Source organism: Mustela putorius, unplaced genomic scaffold (assembly GCF_011764305.1).
Source record: "Mustela putorius furo isolate JIRA1106 unplaced genomic scaffold, ASM1176430v1.1 tig00003834_pilon_pilon_pilon, whole genome shotgun sequence".
Taxonomy (NCBI): Eukaryota; Metazoa; Chordata; class Mammalia; order Carnivora; family Mustelidae; genus Mustela; species Mustela putorius.
The window spans coordinates 62,409,266-62,434,574 of record NW_025421987.1 but is presented as its reverse complement, the minus strand read 5'-3'; the positions used below and the strand labels follow the sequence as shown (position 1 = coordinate 62,434,574).

Genomic DNA, 25,309 nt, shown 5'->3' with positions numbered 1-25,309 from the left:
GGAGGAGGGGAGGAGTTGGATAAACCTTGCAAGAAGCTTAAAAGTGTCATCAGCCCACACTTTCATCTGTTCGTGAACAACCCACTGTGTCCTAGAAATTTCTCAGCATGCTCTATTTATTTGCCAGAGTGCCCAAAGGAATCTGAGCAGAATCCTAGGAGAGCCATCCTCTCCAATTCATCAACTAAATGCAAGGAATGGATGGATATTTCTCTAGACAGTGTTTCAGGTCATCACCCACCAATAAATATGTATCGAATATGTGGTAATCAACCATATCCGTATGTTTCATAAATTAAGTACATGAGTGCTAGAAGAAACTCTAATGATACTCCATTTTGCTGATCAGGAAATGGAAGCACAGAAAGTTGCTACCTACTAAAACTTAGGACACAAGCATAGATGATCTTCTTCAAAGAGACAAAAAAAAGACACACTCCTATGAAGGACATACTAATCCCAAACAGAAATACCACTGATTTTCATTACACAATTAATTTGCAAAGATATGGGGGAAAAAATCATTTTAAGCTGAGTGAGTTAGGCAGGGTCACTGACAACATGTGGTACTGATAAAGATCCACCAAGGAGAAGACATGACCTTATATAGGAACAGCTCATGGGACTATGTGGTAATAAGTTTGTAAACAGTTTGGTTGTCTGGCCTACCTGCATGATGTCAAGGACTGTTCAATATTTCCTACAAAAGATCAAAGTTTCCCCCCATTAACCTCTAGAGAGCAAATCTCTGTTCGGGGCCTGAACTCAATTTTCCCCTGGTGCATTCCAAGAACAAGTAAATGGAAGAAGCCAGGGAGTATGAGGCTGAGGTTGAGGTTGAGGCAGTCCAGAAATCACAGATAGTCTGCAGACAACTTGAAGCTGTTCTGTGCCACCAATGAGATCAGAAAGAGTGTTATTAGCCCTTACTCCATTCTCTATTCTGTTTTGTCTCTCAAGGCTCCCTTCACATGCAATTTTTTTCCAGTCAATGCAAATTCTATTTCTAACTCAGGGGCCTGTTAATTCCCACCTACATCTCCAAAGTTCTTTGAGAAACACTATCTGTTACCTTCCTCCTTTCTGAAAACCAACTACCACTTTCCTCAAAGGTAGCGCTCAAACTTGTGTTGAATTTTCTTCTTTGTGGGATTTTAAAAGCTTCTACTACAGTATTTACTGTTGAAAAATTAGAAAATATAAATAAGCCAAAAGAAAGTCTTCATCCAGAGGCATTTACATACATATCCTTCAGACACGTTTGTTTGTTTTTATAAAAACATCAGCATTCTGGGGGCACCTGGGTGGCTCAGTCAGTTGAGCATCTGACTAGATTTTGGCTCAGGTCGAGATCTTGGGAGTTGTGGGATCGAGCCCCAAACCGGGCTTCACATTCAGCGCAGTCTGCTTGGGTTTCTCTACCATGCAGGCAGGCTCTCTCTTTCCCTCATAAATAAATCTTTAAAAAAAAAAAAAAAAAAAAGCAGCACTCTGAGTCTTCATATAATAATGCCATCATTCCATGTCAATGCTCTCTAATGAAACCATTTAATGACTGTTTTAATATTTCACTTAAAGCACATGATATGATATAGTTAACAAATCACCTATTCTTATAAATGTGGGTGATTTCCTAGTTTAGGCTATTATAAAGCAATCTTGCTATGAAAATACTTTCTTAAAATACATTTATGTGTATATTTGTCTGGTGGTTCTCTTGGGATAAATTAGTAGAAATGAAACTGCTAAGCCAAAAGGCATGAAGCCCACCATCATCCCCTTTATAGGTCTTTTTATTCATATTGTCAAATTATCCTCCAAAAAGTTATTTCATTTTATTCTTTTTATTTATATGTCATTCAAAAAAATATTTATTTTGTGCCTACTTTCGCTAGGAACTATCAACACAATCATAATGAACATATTAGACACGGTCCCTGCCCTCATGGAGCTTACAATCTAAAGGAAGAGAGACACGCCCCCACCCACACTATTACAAATTCTTCATTATAAGCTGAGGTCAACAAAGAAGGAAAAATATGGGGCTTTTAAAAAATCACAAAAATTTTAGAAGAATTTGATATAGCCTGAAGGTCTGGAAGAGTTTCCCTGGGAAAAATACGTCTGAGCTGGGACTAAGGTTTCTGTTGTAAATCATGGAAAACCAGGTTGTAGAGAATCCTGGATGAAATATTCTAGGCAAAGGGAACAGCAAGGACAAAGCCCCTGAAAAGGCAAGGAAGAGGACCCATCTGAAAAAATGTAATGAAGCAGCTCATTATGGCTGAGGCACAGAGGCGATGGAAAGAGTAAGGCAGGGGCCAGACCACACAAGCCCTCCAGCAGCAGTAGCAACTGGCTTCTTCCACTCTCACCAGCTGGTAAAACCAACATTCAATAATCTGGGCTACAAAAGTCACATGACAGTCAAAGCCAAAAAAACAAACAACTGAATAATGACACAATAAAACTATAATCAGAAAAATGGATGTAAATAAACTTGATCTGAACAAGGAATGTACTTTCAATCTGTTCCAGAACTTTCAAGCATACAATGTTATGTCCTATTTTGAACAATACAACTAGCTAAATATGACAGTTTAACAGTTGTCTAAAATACCTGCATACTCCTGGAGAGCAAAACACATGAAAAATTCTCTGACTTTAATATATAACATGCTAAAACTAAGTCAATTAAAAAGTTTTTAAGTTTGTCAAAAGAAATTTTACACTTGTATTTTATTTAACTTGGAAATCATACATGTTACTTAGGTTCTACTCTGGAGAAAAAAGTACTCCATTGATTTTCAAAGACAAATTTTCTTTACTCTGATGTTGATTATCTTACAGAAATAGTCTTCCAAATAAATAAGACTTAAAATCAGTATTTTAGTATTTTTTAAAATAAAGTTTTAGAAGACAAGTACTCCTTTTGCAGTGTTTTTATTCAGGTAGATATGCAACTATCATAATTTAAAGGACACTTTTTAGTAATTAATTAGACTATAAGAAAAAACTGTACAGAAAGTTTGTACCATAAAATTACATCCCTAAGTGATCAGTGTCCTCAGTAATGGAGAGATAAAGAAGCTCAAGAGGGTCACTGCTCAGCAACCTCTTATAACTAAAGATAGCAGAATACAATCTGCTATTTGTAAAAATGAAGAGACTGCATAAAAGATATATTTCAAATATTCCCTACAGAAACATGGAATGCCTATTAAAATGACATTGTTTATTCTGTATAAAATATCCCTTCTACCCTCTCAAAAGCTTTTTTTTAAGATTTAAAAAAAAAAAAAAAAGCCATATCCTTAAGAAACATCTTCTGAAAATTATCTCAATGCCAGATCCAAGTTTTCCATTATTTACTGTCCTTACCAAAGTTCACCTGCATATTCCAGAGGAACTTTCTAAACTTTACTGTTGATTAGCCTAGTCTAAAGTGGAATTCATTAGCAATAAACAATACATAAGACACAAGCTAAGATATTCCTCACAAACATACTTTGAAATAGGTGCTTTTGAAATATAAATATAAATTTCCAGACCATTATTATTCCTGATTAAACTCTAGATTTAAAAAAAAAAAAAAAGTGAGGTTTTCAGACCAATGATGTGTGCAGCTCCTCATGACACAGTCATTCAAGTTTCTCATCTGCAAAACACAATGCAGTAAATTATCAGAAGGGGGGAAACAGCAGCCTCATCTGGTATACAAAATAAAAACCATTAGCATTACAAAACACATACTGCCAAATTTTAAAGGTTGCACACTTTGCTGAATAAACTCTTTAAATCCTCTTGATTATAAAAGCAACATTAAGATCAACATAGAAAACCTGGAAAATACAGAAAAACAAAAGGAAAAAGTATGCCTGTAACCTTACCATTCAAATAGAATTGTTAGTATTGGGGTTTTTTTCTTTCAGTATTTCTCCTATTATATACAAGTACATAAATAAGAAATACATATGCCTGCATACTTTTTCCTAAACAAAATTAGAATATTACATTTGCATTTTAATCTTTTGTCTACTTAACATGTAGCATGGTAAGCAACTCTGATTTGGTGCAGGGAGGGAATTACTTCTGACTTTTAAAATCCTCAAACATGGTTTTAACAATATATTATATGGATGTGTCGTCATCTATTTAACCACTTCCCTACTTTGGGACACTCACATTATTTCCAGTTTTTTGACATAACAAACAAGACTGTCATAAAGATACTAAAAACCTGTAACATTTCTGATTATGTTCTCAAGATGTATTTCTAGAATTACTATGTTAAAAGGAAATTTGAAATGGCCAAGAATCACCTCCCAAAAAATCCTTTGTTCTACAAGATTTTAACCTATATAAAATTCACAAAACTTATAGTTACATAGTATATGTTTACAAATAAATGTTTTAAGTCATAAAAAACTGAATATCTGAAAAATCAGAAATCATAATAACAGGAAATAGAATCACTATTACGCTTTAGCATACACTCATTGAAAAAATAAGTTTAACTTAATGCCACACTAGATACTTAATTTGTTCCAAGTCAAAGAACAGAATATTAGTACCGGGGGAAAATGAAAAGTTATCTCAAATAGTTAAGAAAAACAAAGGATCAGACAATGGAAGGGTAAGCCCAGAACATAAGTTTAGGACAAAGACCTTTCCTCTAATAAATTACAAATACAACAGGTCTCCCTTTCTCTCAAAAAGCAATTTAAAACCCAGTTATTTTTCCCCCTTCACTTTAACCTTTGATATCTACCCTATTTAAATTTTCTACAAACAAGAATTTTGTAGTAGTTCCCAGATAATCGTTAGCTCTCGAATCTCAAGAAGACTAGTTTCTTAAAAGCCCAAACCTCGGAGCGCCTGGCTGGCTCAGTGGGTTAAAGCCTCTGCCTTTGGCTCAGGTCATGATCCCAGGGTCCTGGGACTGAGCCCCGCATCCGGCTCTCTGCTCTCTGCAAGCCTGCTTCCTCCTCTCTCTCTGCCTGCCTCTCTGCCTACTTGTGATCTTTGCCTGTCAAATAAATAAATAAAATCTTAAAAAAAAAAAAAAAGCCCAAACCTAATACTTGCAAATAAAATGCTAATGTTTCAGATTTGCAAAAGGAGAGAACTTTTCTCTTTCAGTACTTACTCAGCATGAGAAAGTTTTATTTCTTCCCTTTGTCTTGCAGAATAATTTAGGTTCCCCCCTAAAATACAAATAAGCATAGAACTTTTTCTATACAACTATTAAAAATAAAATTCACACACACACACACACACACACACACAAGCATTGGTATACCTTAAAGTAACAGAAAAGGCAATGGGAGATGACAAAGAAATGGTTTATCTCCTGGGGCCTTCCCAAGGGAAAAAATGTTTTTTAAGAATCTTTATATGAGGGCGCCTGGGTGGCTCAGTGAGTTAAGCCTTCGACTCAGGCCATGATCTCAGAGTCCTGGGATCGAGTTCCGCATGGGGCTCTCTGCTCGGCAGAGAGCCTGCGTCCCCCTCTCTCTCTGCCTGCCCCTCTGCCTACTTATGATTTCTCTGTGTGTCAAATAAATAAATAAAATCTTTTAAAAAATTTTAAAAAAAGAATCTTTATATGATACAAATACAAATAACCACTTCTTAATTTGAGCATTTTTTTTTAAGTTTGGATCTACATACTTCTTTACATCTTGTTAACTCGGGCATTGTATAAATAATCAGTAAATAGTGGAAATTAAGAGAAAAGAAAGGAAATGACCTAAAATCATTTAAACAGCAGGTATACACATTTTACTAAGTACCTAACAACCTTTAGGGGCAACCTCATTAGAAAAATTAATAAGAGTAACATCAAAATCTTATACAGAAGAAAGAAGTACAAATGCATTTAAAAAATACTAGCAAAAGAAAAAAATCTGTAACACCTCATTCTGTATCAAACACTTTCAACCTTAAAATACAAACTATAACTATAAATTTGCTTACTTATTTTTTTATTAACATAAAATGTATTATTTGCTTCAGGGGTACAGGTCTGTGAATCATCAGTCTTAACGTAATTCACAGCACTCACCTCAGCACATACCCTACCCTGTGTCCATAGCCCAGCGACCCCATCCCTCCCAGCCCCTCTACCCACCCCCCACTTCCGCTTACTAATTTTTTTAAATATGAAACAATAACACAGTAATGGCTTTAGGTCATTTTAAAACTGCCATACCTCCTTACGCTAACATAAAAAGAACATCTAAAATTTTCTATTACAAAACTTAAATTGAACTGGCCAGAAAGAACATGACAATGATTTAATAAGTCTGAAGTTCCAAAATGCATAGTTCTATGTTACATAATGAAATGTGTTTCCATGAACATATGAACAGATTGTCATTATTACATGAACTAAAGCACTGGCCTCTAAAGAGGCATGCAGACAATCCAGGGACCCCACAAGATGATCCACTATGGTTGAAGAAGAAAATGTCTGAATTCTACTTACCTCGGGCACGATTCACCACATAGAGTAAGACCACAGATAAAAGTGACACTGCAAGTGAAAAAATCACAAGGTCCTTAAAAAACATGTACCTCTTCCCAACAATTCCTATGTAATCATAATTACAAAGTAAAACTCAGATAAATCTTCATTGATTGGCATTTAAAAATAAAAAACACTATTCCCACTATATTCCAAAAAGTACTAAAAATTATTTACACACCATTTTTTCCCTGTGGGCTACATGAGCCCAGGGATTAGCAGGACCAGAAAAAAAGCAGCTGAGAGAAGGGAGGGAGCTGATCCACCCGGAGATCACCCCTGCTGCTCTTTACTCTCCAGTTTAAGTGTTAGTTCTCCTGGTACTTCCAAAAACTCCTGCCAGCCCCCGACTGTTTATCTTTTACAGAGAACCAAACAGAAACAATCCTTTGAGGATTTTAAGTCTGAAAACACCACGTCCATTTTACAATTTAACCAAGTGTTAGAAAGTGGTCATTTGACTCCCAGAAGCCCAGAAAGCCCAGAGCCAGTAGAAACCTCAGAAAGTCATGGCTTGTCTTTTTACCTTAACAAGGCACACTAAATTTACTTAAGGTTAATATGGCAACAAAAACATTTTTAAATGGCATGGCATTTGGTTTAAGAACCAAATATATAGAGAGTTGTGGATTGAAATTAAACCACACGTCGCAGCATCAAAGAGACATACACTTCCATGACCTAAGTATTTTGAATTCTACATGACTCACTTTTTAAAAACAAATAACGTATTTTTAAAATTTGATGTGCTTACTTCTAAAATTATGGGATAATAAAATGTATTCAGACACATCATAAACCACATTTCAAGTATAACTGTCTTTTATTCATGTAAATGTAAATGATAAAATCATTGCTAGGGTTTGCCATTTTAAACACATGTTAAAGCATAAAAGACAACTTGATATGTTTATAAAAATTTATAAGATGAACACAACTATCTGTATGGTAAAGCCTACCACAGGAAAAATGTTAATTTATTTTTGTAGTTTTCAACAGTTTCCTTATACTTCCTATTTTTAACCAATAAATCATTACAGGTAAATGTTAAGTAACACGGCCAAGAATAAAAGCAACATAAAGTTGCCTTATGGATAAACCATGAGCACTCACACCTGAATCCTATCAATGTCCACACACTCACACCAGGGACATACTTACCACTCTTTAAAATGGATTCACTTTAAAGAGGATAATGTTTTCTAAAAACCATAAATATCTAAAATAGAATACGAAACAGACTCTACTACTACTTTTAAAAATAAGAATCTCCTTAAAAAAATGCCTGTGAATCTTCACAGAACCAGAAAGCCACCAGCTGGGAAACTCTGATGCACAGACTAAGAAATAGGCAATCTGGGAGATACATCTTAGGGATTTGGTTTAAAAGAGGGAAAAAGAGAATAATAACAACAAAAACCCAGAAGTATAAATGAAAACATTGTTATCCATTAAAAGAAACTAAATGTTGCCATATCACATACTTACAAGAAACACAGGCAATGAAGAAAACTTCTAAAAACAAATATCCCCGAGTATCCAATATCATGCCAGCAATGATGGAAATGATTGCCAGCCCAAGATTCTGAATGGACTGCATGCTACAATTCAAGAAATATAAAGACACATCTTCATACACACAGTAACAATTCACTTTTAATATTAGTATCTATAAATGACATACTATTAGTGTTAAGAGGTGTTTTTACCTAGGGACGACCTGATCAGGTATTTTCATCCCATGACTATTTCTGCTACTAGATGTTATGCTCAGAGGTAAGGGAGCCTGTCTTATTAAATGCAATATAAGCTCAACATTTTCCTGTTGATTGAAAGTTAAGAGCTAAGCGAATACCAACCATGGGTGCAGTTTCCCCCTTTTGCCCTTTGGGTCAAACACCAGAACTCAAACTTTTCACTAAGAAGCCCTCAGATAAAAAGGCAGTCAATGGCAATGTCAGAAATAACTTCTGGGTTAGCTTAATCCCAACTCTCTTGCTGGAAGACTGGGGCATTTCTGTTGCCACAATAATATCACAAGTAGGTTAACTGACTTTTCTGGTGGTTTCCAGGTTCATAGCTGTCCCAGAAGCACAATGATGACTAGGTTCAGGAGACCTGGAGTTTCATATGATAATTAAATTGCTATAGCAGAGAGACATTATGGTGTAAACACTTACAAGCCATATGCAGTTCCCAGCTGGTGTTCAGGAACTACAAATGCCACCATCGGCCACAATGCACAAGCAAGCAACGAATAAGAGAGTCCCAGGAGACACTGCAGAAAGTGACACAGAAAAATGTAAAAGTCTTTTAACATTAACCAAAAGGTGATTTTCCTTTGATGCAGATTAGCCAGAGTGACATAACAGCAAATATATGAACATTCATGCAAATTTTATTGCAATTTTGCTAAAATTCATTTGATAGAAAGAAGTCTAGACACTAACAGTATCCCTCTAGTGACAAAACACACTATCTTAACCATTTTATATTATATGCACATATAACTTACTGGTCCCAGGGTACAATCAAGGACTAAGCAAGAAAATAAAGCTAATTTGCAAAAAGTTACTACCATTGTTTCAGGCAAGGTAATTTTCCAGTATTTATTAACTACAAATTAAGCAATCAAGGCAACATCACACCAAAGTCCATTATCTTACTTCAGATCATCAACACCGAACTGGAGGGCAAGGCAAAAAACTATCACCTAATGCTGACTTTTTCTTTAGTTAAAAAAGAAACCTTGTGGGGCACCTGGGTGGCTCAGTGGGTTAAGCCGCTGCCTTCAGCTCAGGTCACGATCTCGGGGTCCTGGGATCGAGTCCCGCATCGGGCTCTCTGCTCAGCAGGGAGCCTGCTTCCTCCTCTCTCTCTCTGCCTGCCTCTTTGCCTATTTGTGATCTCTCTCTGTCAAATAAATAAATAAAATCTTTAAAAAAAAAAAAAAGAAACCTTGTGATTTAAGTTTAAATAAGATCATCTACACCTATCATACTGGCAAAGATTGAAATTGGGCCAATGCCCACCATAGCTAGAATACTAAAAACACACACACATTCGTATATTATTGGTAAAACTATAAATCGGAAAGAACTTCTTAGAGAAGAAGTTTCACAATGTCTATCAAGATGTTAAATATGCAAAGCCTCTGCTACAGCATTTATACCTCCAGGAATCTGTTTTACAGAAATTTTACTAAGTGTACCACAAACATATATACCCAAAATATTCTTTTATTAATAGGTAAGAACTTGAGCCTGTGGTCTTTAAATTGATATTCTAAAGGACAGTAACAAAAACCTGATGATGAATTCATTATCACTTTTTAACCGCCTAAAGGTCAAAGACAAAAGAATGCAAAATCATGAACCCCGGGCTGACAGACTTTTTTTTTTTTTTTACGCGCCACCTATGATGGAAGAATTTTTTTAAAGAAATACAGGAAAATAAATGGAACTGGTAAGCAATTTGGCTTTTAAAAGACTACTTTATTTCAAATTCTATTTCAGCATTGAGATTACTGTGTTAAATAAGCCAAATAAAATCTAAAATATCTTATTCATTAATAATTAACATTTATTTACTTTAAAAATAGTTATTTTGTAGAGACTGCAATCACAGCAGAACTCAAACTTCTCACTACTGTCTTGTTCTTCCTACTGTCACAAGCTCTGTTTTCAGAGGAGCGGAGTATGGCTCCTGATGTAAACTTGACAGAGTCCTCCCCGAAGCCCTGTGCCCTGTGAGCGTCCGCAGTGACATTACCATAGCAATCCAAGGGTTCCACAACGTGAAGGCCAGCATGATGTGGGCAGCAAGAGTTGTCACCACGGCACACAGAACCCAGATGATGTTCTTTCCTGTTTTATCCACCAGGAGCCCAAATATTGGGGACATGGGAGCTGATATGACATATACAATACTGCCCAGAAAATCAAAAGATATTTAATGAAATGTATCACAGCTACCAAAAAAAAAAAAAAAAATCCAAAAATTTCCTAAAACCATTAGGCAAAGCAAATCCTAGCTCGTTTAATTAAGCTATTCTTCTAAAATTGTCATTAGTAAACAGAAATTTAAATATTAAAGAGTGGTCCAAGATTTCTTCGATTTTCCATTAATGCATACATAGATGGTCTCTCAGGATCGAGTGGCAATATGCTCTTGGTTTCACATTACAGATGTTAAGTCACATGCCTTGCCTCCTAGAACATTTGCTTATAATTAAAGATGCACACTATGCACACAATAAGCACTCAAGAGAATTAATGAAATACCTGTTAATAGCACTTGCTGCCTGGGAAGAAAATCCAAATTTTTCTGTAAAGAAAACTCTAAAATACAGAGAGAGAGAGAAATAAGCACTTTAGAGAACTATTCTGTTTTTAATAATTAAAGGCAAAATGAAACTAAATAAAAGTAACTCTAAGTTTACTCAACTTTTTCTTCTTAATACTGTTTTCCCACCTTATATAACATTCATCTTTAAGCAACTGGCACTAAAGCTTTAGGGTTTACATAAATATTTCACTAGTTAAATAAAATACGCTGATGTGGATTTTTTTCATTTTATTATTCTTTCTTAAAACATTTTATTTATTTGAGAAAGAGAGATAGAGAGGGACGCAGAGAGCACAAGTGGATGGGAAGCACGGAGGGAAAGGAGAAGCAGGCTCCCACTGAGCAGAGAGCCCAATATAGGGCTCGATCCCAGGACCCTGGGATCATGACCTGGGCTGAAGGCAGACGCTTAACTGACTGAGCCACCCAGGCACCCTGACTTTTTTCATTTTAAATAAGCACCAAACAGTATGCATAACTTTTCAGAAAACCAAATGAATTATTACAACATAAAATTAAGAGTGCTTCTTTTCCTTAAAGTGGGACTGGACAAGTTCTTTGCAAAACAGAGTTTCAAATTATTGAAAACAGTCTGAATTTAAAGGTTCTGATTATAAAGACACACCCCTATAAACACACTCACACACTGCTCTGTTCGAACAGCTGCCATTGGAAAGGAAGAGGTAAGTGGTAACACAAAAAAGAATTTGATTTTGAACCCTGGCATAATTACAGTCCTAGCAAATGGAAATGTGCCCAGGCATAATGAGCCAAAGTACTGTTTCCATTCTCAAGAATAGGCTTCCAAACAAAAGAATAAAGAGGAAATTAAAAAAAAAAATACCCATCTGTTACAAAGCATTAAAATAAATCTACATTAGGCATCAAAAACTATTAAGTATTTCATCAAAAAAATAAAAAAATAATGAAAGTTATTATGCCAAAGAGTAAACCTTAAGACAAGAAAATCAGTTATATCCCAGGATATAAAATAATTCCTATTTAAATATAATCTATAACCAAAAAATCAAGACTTATAACTAACAAAATTGTATTTGTGTGATTAAATTCTCATTATAATTTAGCCAACAAAAATGCAATGCTACAGAATACTCACTTCCCAAGTCCGATAAAAGGGAACACTGCCACATAATAACAGACACAGATGATAAATATCAGCCAGAGGGGTAAGGAGAAGTCCTTCACATCAGTTAACTTAATAACTTCACCTTGAAAAGAAAAGGAAGAAACTATCAGCATAATTTTGCATAACTAGGTCAATATTGTTTTTATCATGTGATTAACCTTTGCCATCCAGTTTATAAAATACTTTTCTCAGTAAATTATTGGAACATAGCTTATGGGAAAACTTAAAAAGACATTAGAAAAAATAAAATCTAATATTAGTGTCTACTCTCCTGCTGTCTTCCAGGAACACTCACCATTTTGCAAATACACAAAGTGCAATCAAGAATGCAAATTCTGCCAAAAGCACTTAAGGGGAAAAAAAAGTACCCCAAAATTTAGATAAGTAGGAACAGATTAGAAAGTAAAACATGCATTAAGCCTCACTGGACTTATAACACTACATTAGGAACTTAGCTCGTTATAAATTATCTTCAAAGGTCTGCAAATCCCCAAAATCCCCCTTTTCCTGCATTTAGACCTACCTGTTTTTCCTTGTGCTTTATGAAGGATTCTCTCTGCTCTCTGATCCAAGTAAGCGAGAACCAAGGCACAGATTAATGAAAGAATACATGTTATACCCCCTACAATAAAAAAAGAGAGAGAGAGAGATTTTTAAAAGAGAGCGACTGAAGGTTCCCAAGAGGTAGTACCGTAGAGTAACAACAGAAAACTTAGCAAATGAAACAGATGGCATTTAGACACACTGAAGAAAATCCTACAATTACTAAATCAGGACAGAAGGAAAGAAACAGCATGTGATAAGTACTCAACAAACAAAAGTCACTCTTATTATATTATTTCCTAGTAGAAGTTTGTAGACTAGAGGGAAAAAACTAGAACATACTAGGCTAGTCTTGTAATGCAGAATAAGACTTTAAGAAAGTGGATGACAGCTAGCAAATCTGTACTAATTTCTTAACTAAGTCTAAGCACTAATTATTGACAGATGCCAAAGGGAAAAAAAACTATGAAAGCAAAGTCTGATTCTGTGATCATCGTATCTTCCTCTTGATTCCTTCCCAAAGTCTGTAACCCTTGCTCCTACCCTTTGGCAACCCATAGGGTCCCACCCTCCCACAGCACAGCTAGCCAGGCTCTCCTTCCTTTGTGTAATCAGCTCACTAATTACTCACTAATGCTGACCTGATATCATTAAAGCAAATCAGGATAAAAAGTAAATAAAGTTTATACTTCTCAAGATCTTTAAAAGAAGCTCAGTAAAATAAATGAATATTTAATTACATAATACAGTCTAGCTGAAAGTTGCTAAAATAAAAGTCAGGAGATACGGGTTCTACTTCTGCCACAAGCTGAATGATAGTGAACACAGAACTTAATCTCTCAGGGCTTCAACTTCTCCATTTGTAAAATCAGAGGCTCTGACTTGATGGCACAGATCTTTTCTGGTGCTAAAATTCTTTAAAATTCTCAAATTCTCCAGTGTGGAGAAGACTGGAAGGAATACTAAAGAGCATCTGAGAGTTAAGAAAAAGAGGCTTTAAATAAGGCAAGGGATCTGAGAAGGCAGGAAGGAAAGGAGAAGCCTCTAGATGCAGGTTGCCTGTTCAAGATTTCCTCTCCATTGCCCTCTTTCTACCAAGCTATACCAAGGAATTATAAGGAATAAAAGATGGCACAGAATGTTCACCTCACCATCCACAGGTCTTTGTAGGGCGCTGCAAGTAACCCTCTTACCCATTATGGGGCACAGTTACAAAAATCCACTGCTCAGAGAAAAGCACAGGGAATTCCAGAAGGCCTCGTATGTTTCTTAGTGATCCACCCAGCAACCATCACAACCAAGTCTTACCTAACAGAACTTAGGGCGAGAAGGGACCTATACACTTTTAGTCTAACACCTGAAATTTTACAAAAAAGAAAACTGAGACACAGAGGTTAACTTCCTTGTCCAAGATGACAGAACTAGTTACAGCTAGTACTAGAACCCAGACTCCTGACTCTCAATTTAGTGGATTTCCCACAACATTATATCCCTTCTAACTTCTCTAAAATCTTAGCTCCATAGTACTGTAACGGAACCTTGATCAAAAGGAAATAATCATCTCTCTGCTACAGACTAGTAACACCTTACATGTATAAAGTCAGTTTTCAGAGTTTTCAAATAATACTCTCTTATTTGCTCACCATGACAACGCTGGAGTAGACAAGGTGGGATAAAATCCTCCATTTTAAGAAAATGGAAATAGTAACACAAACTGCGTAAATGATTCACTATTTCTAGTTAGGTCCAAGAACTCATGAACTATTCAGGCAAAACTACAAACAAAGTGGTCTAATCCCAATTCCAGTGTTCTTCCTGCTCTGCCACATAGTTCCTATGACATACTTTCAGAAAAGATAAAACAAGGGACAAAAGGATCCACTAACCAATCATAAGTGTGACCCCAAGGGTTGTGTGACCAGCAGAACCCAATGAAGCTTCAACCTTAGAATACAGCCATCCCATGAGATTCATGTTTACTGTACTTCCCTGAAAGAGAAAGAAAAAACATTTCATTTACATATACTCTACCTCGTTCAATAAAGGATATGAGGTGGCTAAGAGAAACAGGTCAAACAGGATCCAGATTAAACAAGAGATACATTTTTTTAAAAAACATGACTAGGAAAAAACTAACAAACTAAGATAAACCCACAGATAAAATTACTGCACACAAAAAAATGCTAATATGTAGAAAATGCTAGTACCGAAAACAGCACAGTACATTTAGAATTTTCTAGCAGCAAAAGCAAAAATGAAACAATAAGTGACAAAATTCACAGGGTACCTAAGAATAAAATAAACTTTCACTCAGAAAAATCACAGCCTTTGCTTATAGTTTCATCTAAAAAAAAATTGATCCTATCCATAAAAAGGCAATAAAAGTTATAGAAGATAATATCCTCATTCGCTTGTTCATTCAGCAATTATTGAGCCCATCACTGTTCCAGGTACTGGGAATATAACAAAGGACAAAACAGAAAAACCTCCAGCTTTCATAAAGCTTACATTTCAGTGGAGTAAAAGAGGTAAAACATGTAGCATATTAAATTGTGGTAAGTATTTTTAAAAATAAAGGAGGGGAGCAGGGAAGGAGAACATAAAGCGAGATTGTGCCTCTGAGTAAAAACTTGAAGGAAACTAGCCACATGTGATCTGGGGGAAGGACAGAGCATTTAGGCTGAACGAACAGCCAGTGCACAGATCGTGAGAGTGCATACGGCAGCATGCTCAAGGAACAGCACGGAGGGCAGAGACTGGAACAGTGTAAATGAAAAAGACAGAACATGAGATGATATCCCTGAAGAGGAAATGGTGGGAAGACTGGCTATAGGTAATAATATGGGCTCCTGGCTTTTATCTATGTAAGATGGGAAGTCACTAAGGTGTTTTTTTTTTTTTTTAAAGATTTTTATTTTAATATTTGACAGAGAGAAATCACAAGTAGTCGGAGAGGCAGGCAGAGAGAGAGAGAGGGAAGCAGGCTCCCTGCGGAGCAGAGAGCCCGATGCGGGACTCGATCCCAGGACCCCGAGATCATGACCTGAGCCGAAGGCAGCGGCTTAACCCACTGAGCCACCCAGGCGCCCACTAAGGTTTTGAGTAGAGAAGTGTCAGGAATTCCATGCATTTTAATAGATTTGCTCTGGCTGCTATAGTCAAAAGAGACTACAAGTGGGAATGAAGGCAGAAGTGAGGACATAAATTAAGGGGCTACTGTAATAATCCAGAGTGATGATGGGTCTTGGTCTAGGGTAGCTAGCAATGGGCATGGTGAGAAGTGGTCACAATATGGATGTATTTTGATGGTAAAACTAATAGGACTTGCTAATGGAAAATACATGTTGAGAGGGGCAGTAATTTAAGATCACACCTAAGGTTTTGCCCAAGCAACTGGAAATCAAGAGTTGCCCATAACTGATGATGAGAAAACTGCAGCATAAGCTGGTTTGGGGGGGGGTAATAGGTAGAAAATCAAGAACTGACTTTTGGCCATGTCAGCTGTGATGTGCCTACTAGACATCTAAATGGAAATGTCAAGTAGAAAGCTGCATTATAGGGGTGTGGAATTCAGGGAAAAGGCCTGGACAAGTGATATAAATACAGGAGCAAAGACAAGTTATTTAAAACTGCAAAACTAGGTAAGATCACAAAAGATGGGAAGTGTCAAAAGAAAAGAGAAGATATCCAGTAACCATGCCTTAGGGCACCCCCACATTTACAAGTTCAGAAGACTGAGATAGATCTAGTGAAACAGGCCAAGTAGTAAAGAGAAAGACAAGAGGGAAACTATGAGACTGTAGTGTCCTGGAACCGAAGAGAAGAAATCAAGGTAGGGGGAATGTCAACTGCACTAAATGCTTTTATTGACAGGTCAGACACTAAAGACTGAGAAATGAACATGTCCTCAGCAATATTCTCACAGCAAACACAGTAGTAAATTTCACACAGCTGTTACTTAAAAAATGCTAGCCTATGGCATTACTCAAATGAGCAAAAAGGTATAAATGGAGACTTACTGGAAACCTTCCTCAATATCACTGAAAATAAAAGCTTCTCAAAGACAAGGATGTTGCCTTAAAAATCCTTTAATCCTAAAACGCCTAATACGATATGGCTTAGCAAGTCCTCAATAAATATACTTTGAAATAATGAGCTTAAAAGAAACAAATGACAAATGAAAATCAAAGGGGTGCTGGACTCCAACCCCCAGTAAGATATAAAAAATGAAAAATGCCCTGCCTAAAGGTAGAATGGTAACATAACAGATCAAGTGTCCAAAACCAGACAAACTCACAGCTCAGCCTATAGGAAAATGAAGAGGTAAAGCCAGAATCTCTATGATCATTCTGAATATGCACAGGGAAAAGGGAAGCACAAAAGCATTGAAATTCCATCTACCCCAGCAGCTCTGTAATGAAATCTTTTGGTCCCCTGCTTCTCAAAAAAACCCTAAGCACAGAAATCAGATCAAAGCTGAACTGCCCTGGCTAAAGAGGAGGTGGCTGCTTGAGGTCTGGTTTACTCTACCTCATCCTCAGGTCCTTCCATCACCCCAGTAACCTCCACCCTGCATTCTCAAAGCCCCTGAGATTCCTTTCTAAAAACTTAGGGCTCCTCAGAATGCAGCTCAATGGATGAGAGCTAATTTGTGACCACACAGAAAAGAATCTGAAGACCACCAGAAGCCACAATGATGTCACCAAGATTGTATCTTACTTCTTTCTTCGATAAGTTATTAGACAATGAAATTCACAAGCTGTCACAGACATATCTTGACCTCCACAAGATACATAATGAAGTACTTGTGGATAAAATTTAGACAATATGAGAAACCACACTAGCTATGAATTACAAATTAAAGTCATATTTAGGTGTTTCCACTCAAAAATGATTTTTCTAAGTAATAATAGTCTATACTATCAAAGCTATAATAAAAAGGATCCTTTCATATCCCATAGATGGGGGATGTAAACATCACTGACAGGATAATATGAAACTACTAACCTAAGAAACCCTAACAAACCCTCTTGATTCAATCCCATTCCTAGCGACCTAGCTTCAGGAAACAGAGACACAGAAAAGTTTTATAGTGTCACACAACAGCACTATCTACAATGGTTGAAAAATTAGAAAGAACCTACATGTATAAAAATCACAAAATGTTATGAAAATTACATGTATAATGAAATAGTACATTAAAAACTTTTTGTACTGAATTTCTTCCCTAAGACTATGGTGCATCCATTTTCATGCCATTAGCTAGTCTTTGGAACCTTCATTTTTCAATGGCAAGGGTTTTTTTTTTTAAAGATTTTATTTACTTATTTGACAGAGAGAGAGAGAAAAGGATCACAAGCAGGTGGGGAGAGAGAGGGGAAGGCTCCTCGTCAAGCAGAGAGCCCAATGCGGGGTTTGATCCCAGGACCCTGACATCATGACCTGACCCGAAGGCAGGGGCTTAACCCATGAGCCACCCAGAAGGCAATATTTTTTTAAAAAAACCTCTACTCATAGAAGTTTATAAGGAAAAAAACCTAACATGGTCTGAGATGGCCAAACACTTCACAGGTTACATTAATAAAAGTACAATGTTGTTTCCCTGGGTACCCACTATCAGACCAAACCTGAAACACCATGAACATCTCCAGGTTCCAAATGCCGGGGAAGCATTGGTGGTTCAGTGGTAGAATTCTCGCCTGCCAAATGCCGGGGAAAGTACTGAGTGGCTACAGTACGCCCAGGCAGAGGGGAGCACCAGCACCACGGAGCTGAAACCCATGTTATGTGGCTTAGACAACCACAGGAAATGAGCATGTCTGACAGAGAACTTAAAAGTTGCCTTTATAAGCAAAGTGCTAGTGCACGAAAGAGGAAATAAATATTAACTGGAGGGCAAAAGAGGGAGCAATGAGAAAAAGCTACTTGCAGAGGCAGATTTTATCTCTGCGTGAGGCCAAACTTTACAAAGTTGACTGAAGTACAGGAGCTGCTCTATCACACAGTGAGCTTCCAATCACTAGAGATGTGCAGGTTTCGTCCGGAGGCCTTGCATACCAGGGAGTCCAAAAATGGGCAAAGGAATTAGATGACAAAACCTGTAGGATCCCTCCCAGTGCTCACATTCTTTTTAACTAAGGAATGCTCTAATAGTATTTTTAGACTGTTTCCTAAGTGCAATAAGGTTAGAAATGCCTTAAACTAAAGGTAAACGCTATACTATAGTCTACAGACATAAAAAATCAAGACCTAATATGGCAAACGAAAACATATTTCATCCCATTATTTGTAAGAGATGATTACAAGATTAAATCTCTTACTTTCTGTTTGGCTTCATTAGGTTTGTCATACTTACAATTCTAGCCATACTAAGCTGGAGTCCAAACACCAAGTTTAATTCTTTGCCTTTAAACCAACTCACAGCATATGTATTCTGGGCAACTGCTAAGGACTCCCCACCGATCCTAAAAATGAGAAAAGGAAGAAAAATTACTGCTTTTACAGAAACACCACAGTTAGCAATGCAAATTTAAAATTTAGATACCCCTCCTATCAAAAGGTTGGCTCTATTCCCCACCCCTGGATCTAAGTGGGCTTGAGACTGTTTCAATTAATATAGTATGGTGGAAGTGGTGCTGTGTAATCAAAGCAGACATCTGCCTTTTCATTCAAACATTCACACTTGAAGCCTTTAGCCATCTTGTAAGAAGTCCAACTACCCTCAGCACACCATGCTATGAGAAAGCCAAGCCACAGAGAGAGGCTGCATTTAGGAAATGCATCCAGCAGAGCTAGTCTTCAAGCTGTCCCAATCCCAGAATGAGACCCATGAGTCAACAAGCTTTCAGATGATTCCAGCACTCAACCTTCCATGAATCTTTTGAGCGGAGGCTCTAGACATCTGGTGCACAGACAGGCTGTCCATGCTGTACCCTGTTCAAATTCCTGACCCACAAAGTCCACAAACACACTGTAACAGCTCTATAACACTAAGTTTTGGGGAGTGTGGTATGTAGCAATAATAAGCATGACCTGTAATAACAGGAGTCTGGGTTATACCACCACCTATGCTATATAAAATGTTCATGGGGGAAGAGTGGTTCATACTTTGTGGAAAGACAAAAAGGCACATTTTTCAGGTCAATACCTTCCATACTTCAAATTTTCCTATTTCCTGGGTTTTAACTTCTCGTTTTATAACTTTTTTAAGACCACTCCCCCTCTAGGCCTTTAGTTAAGGAGATTCTCCTCCATATCCTAACACTGAGTCCTTCTCACTCTGTCCTAATCCAAAAATACTCCCATTCTCTTTTCCTAATCCAAACACCTGACTGATGTCAAGACATACTTCATCCATGAGGCCATTTCTGACTACATCTCTATCTCTGGATCCCTTTCATATTTTTATATACAGTTTGTTTTCTTCTCTTTCACTTAGAGCACTTTGGTGGGTATATCATATATGTCTACATGTCCCCAGTACTTACAAGAAAGCTTAAATGAGTGATGTCATCTGCATCTCTCAGGGCAGGAAGCCCAAGGCTAGACTCAGAATGAACTTACTGAACAGACATTGAAATTCATAAAGAATAATCATTCTATTGGTTATTTTGCTCATTCAAGCCTCTTTAACAGGGTTCAAAAGGACCTGCACGTTATCCACCAAGAAATAGCAAAATGTCCATAAGTCACCAACCTAGAAATGGTTGGTCTATACTTTTCTAAATGAGGTTTAAATCAGTCTTCAGTACAACAAAAGACAAAACACCCAGGAAAAATATCATTTCTGGAGAACAACTTAATATTCAAACCCCAAACAGAGTTAACTATGACCACTCAAAATTGTTGCTCACTTTAAAGGAAAAGTAAGACAATAAACATTCTTGTGTATATATATATATATATAGCTAGATTTCAAAGATTTGAGGTAATTCTCCACAACAGACAGTAATATATTTTTGTGAATCTTTATTAAATTGATAGTTAAGCAGTGAAACAGTAATATATTAGGATGAATGAAATTATTCATAACTTACCCAAACACAAACCTTCCAAATTCCATCAGCCAAAAAGCATTAAATATTCCACCCAGAGCAAAAATCACCTACAATGTAGAATATAAATGTAGAATCAATGAAAAAGTAAACTTAAAAGTATTCAAGAGAAATAAGCAACTTATAATGAATCACAACTTCTATAATAGTCTTAACATTCCCTCTTAGTAAATCTGTGAAATTTAAGTACTAATGTTCAACTACCTCAAGGCTTAAAATGGACTATACATGATGCTACACAGGCATTTGTGGACTCTGCTTAATTAAGTCAGGCATTCAATAAACACATTTTTGCTGGTGGAATTAGACAAGAATTCAAAAGTCACTGTTACATAATCAATGAAGGTTTTGGACCCTCTCACCTGTCCAATGCAAACAAAGCAGCTAAAAATAATGGTGCCCCATCTGTTAGAGAGAGAGAGAGAGAGTATGAATTAAGAGTATGTCACCAAAACCCTTCAGTAATAATTCTTCAGTCTTCTTTGACCCCTATATTCCCTCCAAGGAAAGAAAAATGAAATACAGGTCTGCCTCTAAAGTCAGCAGCTTTCCCAGGCTAAATGTTAATCTGGAGAAGTCTTGACTTCTAAGGGGATTCAAGGCTTCAGTAATGGCATGTTTAACTTAAACCATTATCATCTCTCAAACAAACAAAACTTGTCAAATAATCTTCAAGAAGTTCCTAGGGTTCCCACTTAAAAATCAACATTCTTGGGACACCTGGATGGCTCAGTTAAGTGTCCAACTCTTAGTTTCAGCTCATCATGATCTCAGTGTGGCATCAGGCATCAGGCTGGCATCGGTCAGGCATCAGGCTCCATCCTCAGTGAAGAATCTGCTTAACATTTTCTCTCTCTCCCTTTGCCACCTCCCCACATGCGCATGGGCATTCTTTATAAAATTACTATTAAGAGTTTAGAATTTATTACAAGATTAAGTAATTTTAACTGGTCATAATTCCTGGTAACTAAAAACTCTTTATTGATTTTTGGTTTTGGATTTTTTGAGTATAGTTGATATGGTATTTTAATACTTTCAAGTATACAACACAGTGATTTGACAAGTTTATACATTATACTGTGCTCACCAGAAGTATAGTATCTGTCATCACACAACACTATTACAATAATATTACCTATATTCCTTATGCTGTGTCTTTTATTCCTGCAATTTATTCAGTCCATAACTAGAAACCTGTATCTTCCACTTCCCTTAACCCATTTTGGCCAACCCTTCAAGCCTTCCCTTCTGGCAACCATCAGTTTGTTTTCTGTATAGGTATGATTCTGTTTTTTGTTTATTCATTTGCTGGTTTATTTTTTTTTTTAGATTCCACATATCAGAGAGGTCATATGCTATTTGTCTTTCTCTGTCTGACTTATTCCACTTATCACAGTAACTAAAAGGATAAATACAAGTTAATACAATTACGAATCTGCCTACTCACACATTCTATACTTCAAATGTCTGTTTCCCCAGAGTAATAAAACGCCAGTATTTTAAGAGTCCTTAAAGATTCTATGAGTAAACCATACTTAGGAAACTCAAATCCCTCTCCATATCCTTGTGAAATGGCCATTCCCACATTCTACTCAATGTTCTCTAGCACTAGAAAACTTGCTGTAGTCCCAAGGCAATTCATGGTCCCTCATCAAACTGATCAAGGAAATTCTTCATCATACTAAGCAGAATCTGTTCCCCTGAAGTTTCCATCCCTGATTCCATCCCTTCAGACTAAGCAAAATAAATTTAATTCCTCTTTAATACTTAACCCTTCAAAATTTTTAAGTCCCCAAGTCTATACACTTTCAGTTTCTTCAATCCTTTTCCATCAGACATGGCTGGAAGATCCTTCATCATTTTTCCCTCTGCCTTCTGAAAATATTCTGCATCCCTCATGGAAGTTTCCATTAACAATATATACACAACCATAAGGATGAAAAGTGACAAAGCTTAAAACGCTATTCCTTCCTCAGCATCTAACAGAAGTGGCCACAAAAAGTTCAATGCCCAAGGGCAGAAAGAGAAAATCTCACTGGGACTGTGAGAGGCAAATACTATATATGTGCCAAATACTATACATCTTTCTCAGTCCTCATAACTACCTTGTAAGGCAGGAATTATAACCATACTTTACCAATAAAGAAACTAAAACTCAGGAAGCTAGCAACAGCTCAGGATAGGAAGTTGAGCAAGTGGCAGCAATGGGATTCAGACCCTGGTTTGCCTGATCCTATATAAGAATATAATTTGTACTTTTAGATAACTGAGTTACCATATTTCATGAGTAGTACTTACTAGTTCCAACCTTAACTGAAATACCAACCAAGTTTCAAAAGCCAATTCCAGGAATATATAAAAACCATTAAAAAAAAAACTAATGTAGATTATCATAGTCAATACAGAATTTTAGTCAGTTCTTTATAGAAATACCTTAATCTAGTTCTATGATTTTCTAGTAATATTTTACACATAGGTGAGATGTTTTTCAAGCTTACCGTATTCCAAATACTCGGTCAATCAAAAAGCCACCAAAAAAACACAAAACTACATTTGGCCAAGAATACCAGGCATATAGCAGCATGAATTTCGTTGTATTCACCTGCATATCCTATATGGGAAGAAAATGAAACTATTTTTTTTCCAAACAGTTACGTTTATCAACAAATCAAAACATTCTTTTTGTGTAGGACAGGCATTTTCATAATCATTTGTAGTAACTAACTGCTTTAAGAATCCCATGACAGCTGTGGCCCCTCCCCCAGAAAACTGGTCACACCTAGGATCCATGGAAACTTGATGGATCCACATGCCTTTCAGAGGCTTCAGGGAGTCCAGGATCAATTAGATCCCCCATTACTAGGATCATCTCCATCTGCATCTGCCTGTATCTTCTACATTCTAATCCCCATTATACTATACACACTGGTGCTCTCCTACCCCAACATGGAAAAAGATAATCTTAGTCCATCTCTACCCACCCACCACTAAATCCTACCTTCTTTCCCTTTCATTCTAGAATGTGAAGGGTCAATCTATTTCTTCCTGTCCAAAGGTAAAAATCTTAAAAAGGAAAAAAACTATATCTAAACACACAAGAAACTATAAATATTAAATGTATTTTTACAAAACCAAACTAAAAATACTGACATGGAGAATCCTCTGCAGTCGGCATCCACATTTTAAAAATGAAGGAATAAAAAAATAAATAAATAAAAATGAAGGAATAAAAAAGACTTACTTAAGAAACAAAAAGCTATTCTGCCGAATCATTTGTCATTCAGATGATTATGCAATTAGAAAGTGAACAAACAAAAATCTGCTAATAATTTTTGGCAATTTTGTGGAAATAGGACCTAATTAAAGTGTAAAACAGTGTCTAGTCAGAAGTGCTATAAAGTCTTTGTGGCCACTCATTCCAACTCAGGAACACTCCTTACTACATATGGATTTAACTACAGATGTTAAAATGATTCACTGAACAATGTTTCAGACTAGGCAATCTGAGACTTGGTGATACTTCAACAGCTCACTCCAGAGAAGCAAAGTGAAAAACCAACTTACCCGTTTAACCTGAGTCTGAAGGGCAGCAGGATTATCATAGCAAAAATAGCTGCCTAGAATAAGGAAGAGCAAACATTTTGTAAGTGCTAATACTGCCCATATAGAAGTTTCAGGTTGCAAATATTATTCAATCTTTTCATTTACTTTCAATGTTTATATGAAGGGCTCCAGGACTGACACCACTGACCATTTCCCTTCCACTAATATTTTCTGCTCCCTATTAGTCATTTAAAAAGGGAATATTACTTAGGGGTGGGTAGTTCAAGCTCTCTGAATTCCTTCTTAACAGTGTATCGAAAGCTTTGACAAAATACGGATTCCCTCACATTTATGGCCCCAGGGGGCGAGCTGCCAAGCCTCGGGGACTTCTTGAAGGGCAAAAGAGTGGGACAAAACTCGCCCAGCTCAGTCCCCTAGCCTCTCCTAGATGCCGAACGGCTAGCAACGTCCGCAAACTTGAATGGAGTCGCGAAGGGGTGGGGGAGGAAGTTCAGGAGTTTAGGAAGCTGCACTGAGGCCGCGTGTCAGCTCTGAGCTCAGTGCGGATTTCGGGGATACCACACAACATCAGAACTTTGGGATCATCAGCCCCTCCCCACCCGGCCAGATGCCTCACCGAAGCCCAGGAAGCACATCAGCAACAGCACCAAAAGCCGGTGCGCCAGGCGACTAGGGTCGCAAAGGGCCGGCAGCGCTCCAGGGATAGGAGAGATGGCAGCGGCACCTCTGCCAGCCTCACTGAGGCCACCTTCCAGCAGCGCTCGCGCTTCCTCATCGTCCTCTTCCATTGGGCCGGGGTAGACCAGGACGCGAGATTAACTCGGAGAGAAAAGCAGGCGCCTAGGAGCCAGTGAAGTCTGTGGTCACGTGGCCAGTGTGGGTCACGTGACGCGGCGGCGGATCAAGCAAAGCCGAGATCACGTGAGTGGCCATGATCACGTGGCGAGCAGCACCCGCCCGGGAGGTAAGGGGGAGGCGGTGTTTCGCCATTCGTTCTCTCTAAAAGATTCTGTTAAGGTTCCCACCTTCGGCCTTCCACCGTGGGGAGCACTGTCTTTCTGTTTCCTGCCTTGCCCTCATTGCAGACTCTGCGCAGCTCCACCGGGAGAGATGCGGGCCTTGCGT

At 37.3% G+C, this 25,309-nt stretch overlaps 1 protein-coding gene across 5 annotated transcripts; it reads right to left on the bottom strand.

Annotated features, from left to right (window-relative positions):
- Positions 1-1,828: 1,828 nt before the first annotated feature.
- Positions 1,829-25,074, bottom strand: MFSD1 (major facilitator superfamily domain containing 1). 5 transcript variants are annotated; one of them, XM_004755642.3, is made up of 16 exons: positions 24,801-25,073; positions 24,185-24,237; positions 23,119-23,231; positions 20,983-21,025; positions 20,603-20,670; positions 18,922-19,030; positions 14,453-14,555; positions 12,547-12,645; positions 11,994-12,105; positions 10,813-10,869; positions 10,301-10,457; positions 8,710-8,807; positions 8,018-8,130; positions 6,491-6,538; positions 5,150-5,207; positions 1,829-3,658 (listed from the first exon to the last, which is right to left on the bottom strand). In XM_004755642.3, exons 1-16 carry the CDS (start codon positions 24,970-24,972, stop codon positions 3,655-3,657), a joined length of 1,407 nt encoding a protein of 468 aa, XP_004755699.1. In that variant the 5' UTR covers positions 24,973-25,073; the 3' UTR covers positions 1,829-3,654. The 5 variants fall into 5 exon arrangements, with proteins under 5 accessions (XP_004755699.1, XP_012913224.1, XP_044944495.1 ...); XM_013057770.2 differs by lacking the exon at positions 23,119-23,231 and having other exon boundaries at positions 24,801-24,938; XM_045088560.1 differs by lacking the exon at positions 1,829-3,658 and having other exon boundaries at positions 5,146-5,207.
- Positions 25,075-25,309: the final 235 nt, after the last annotated feature.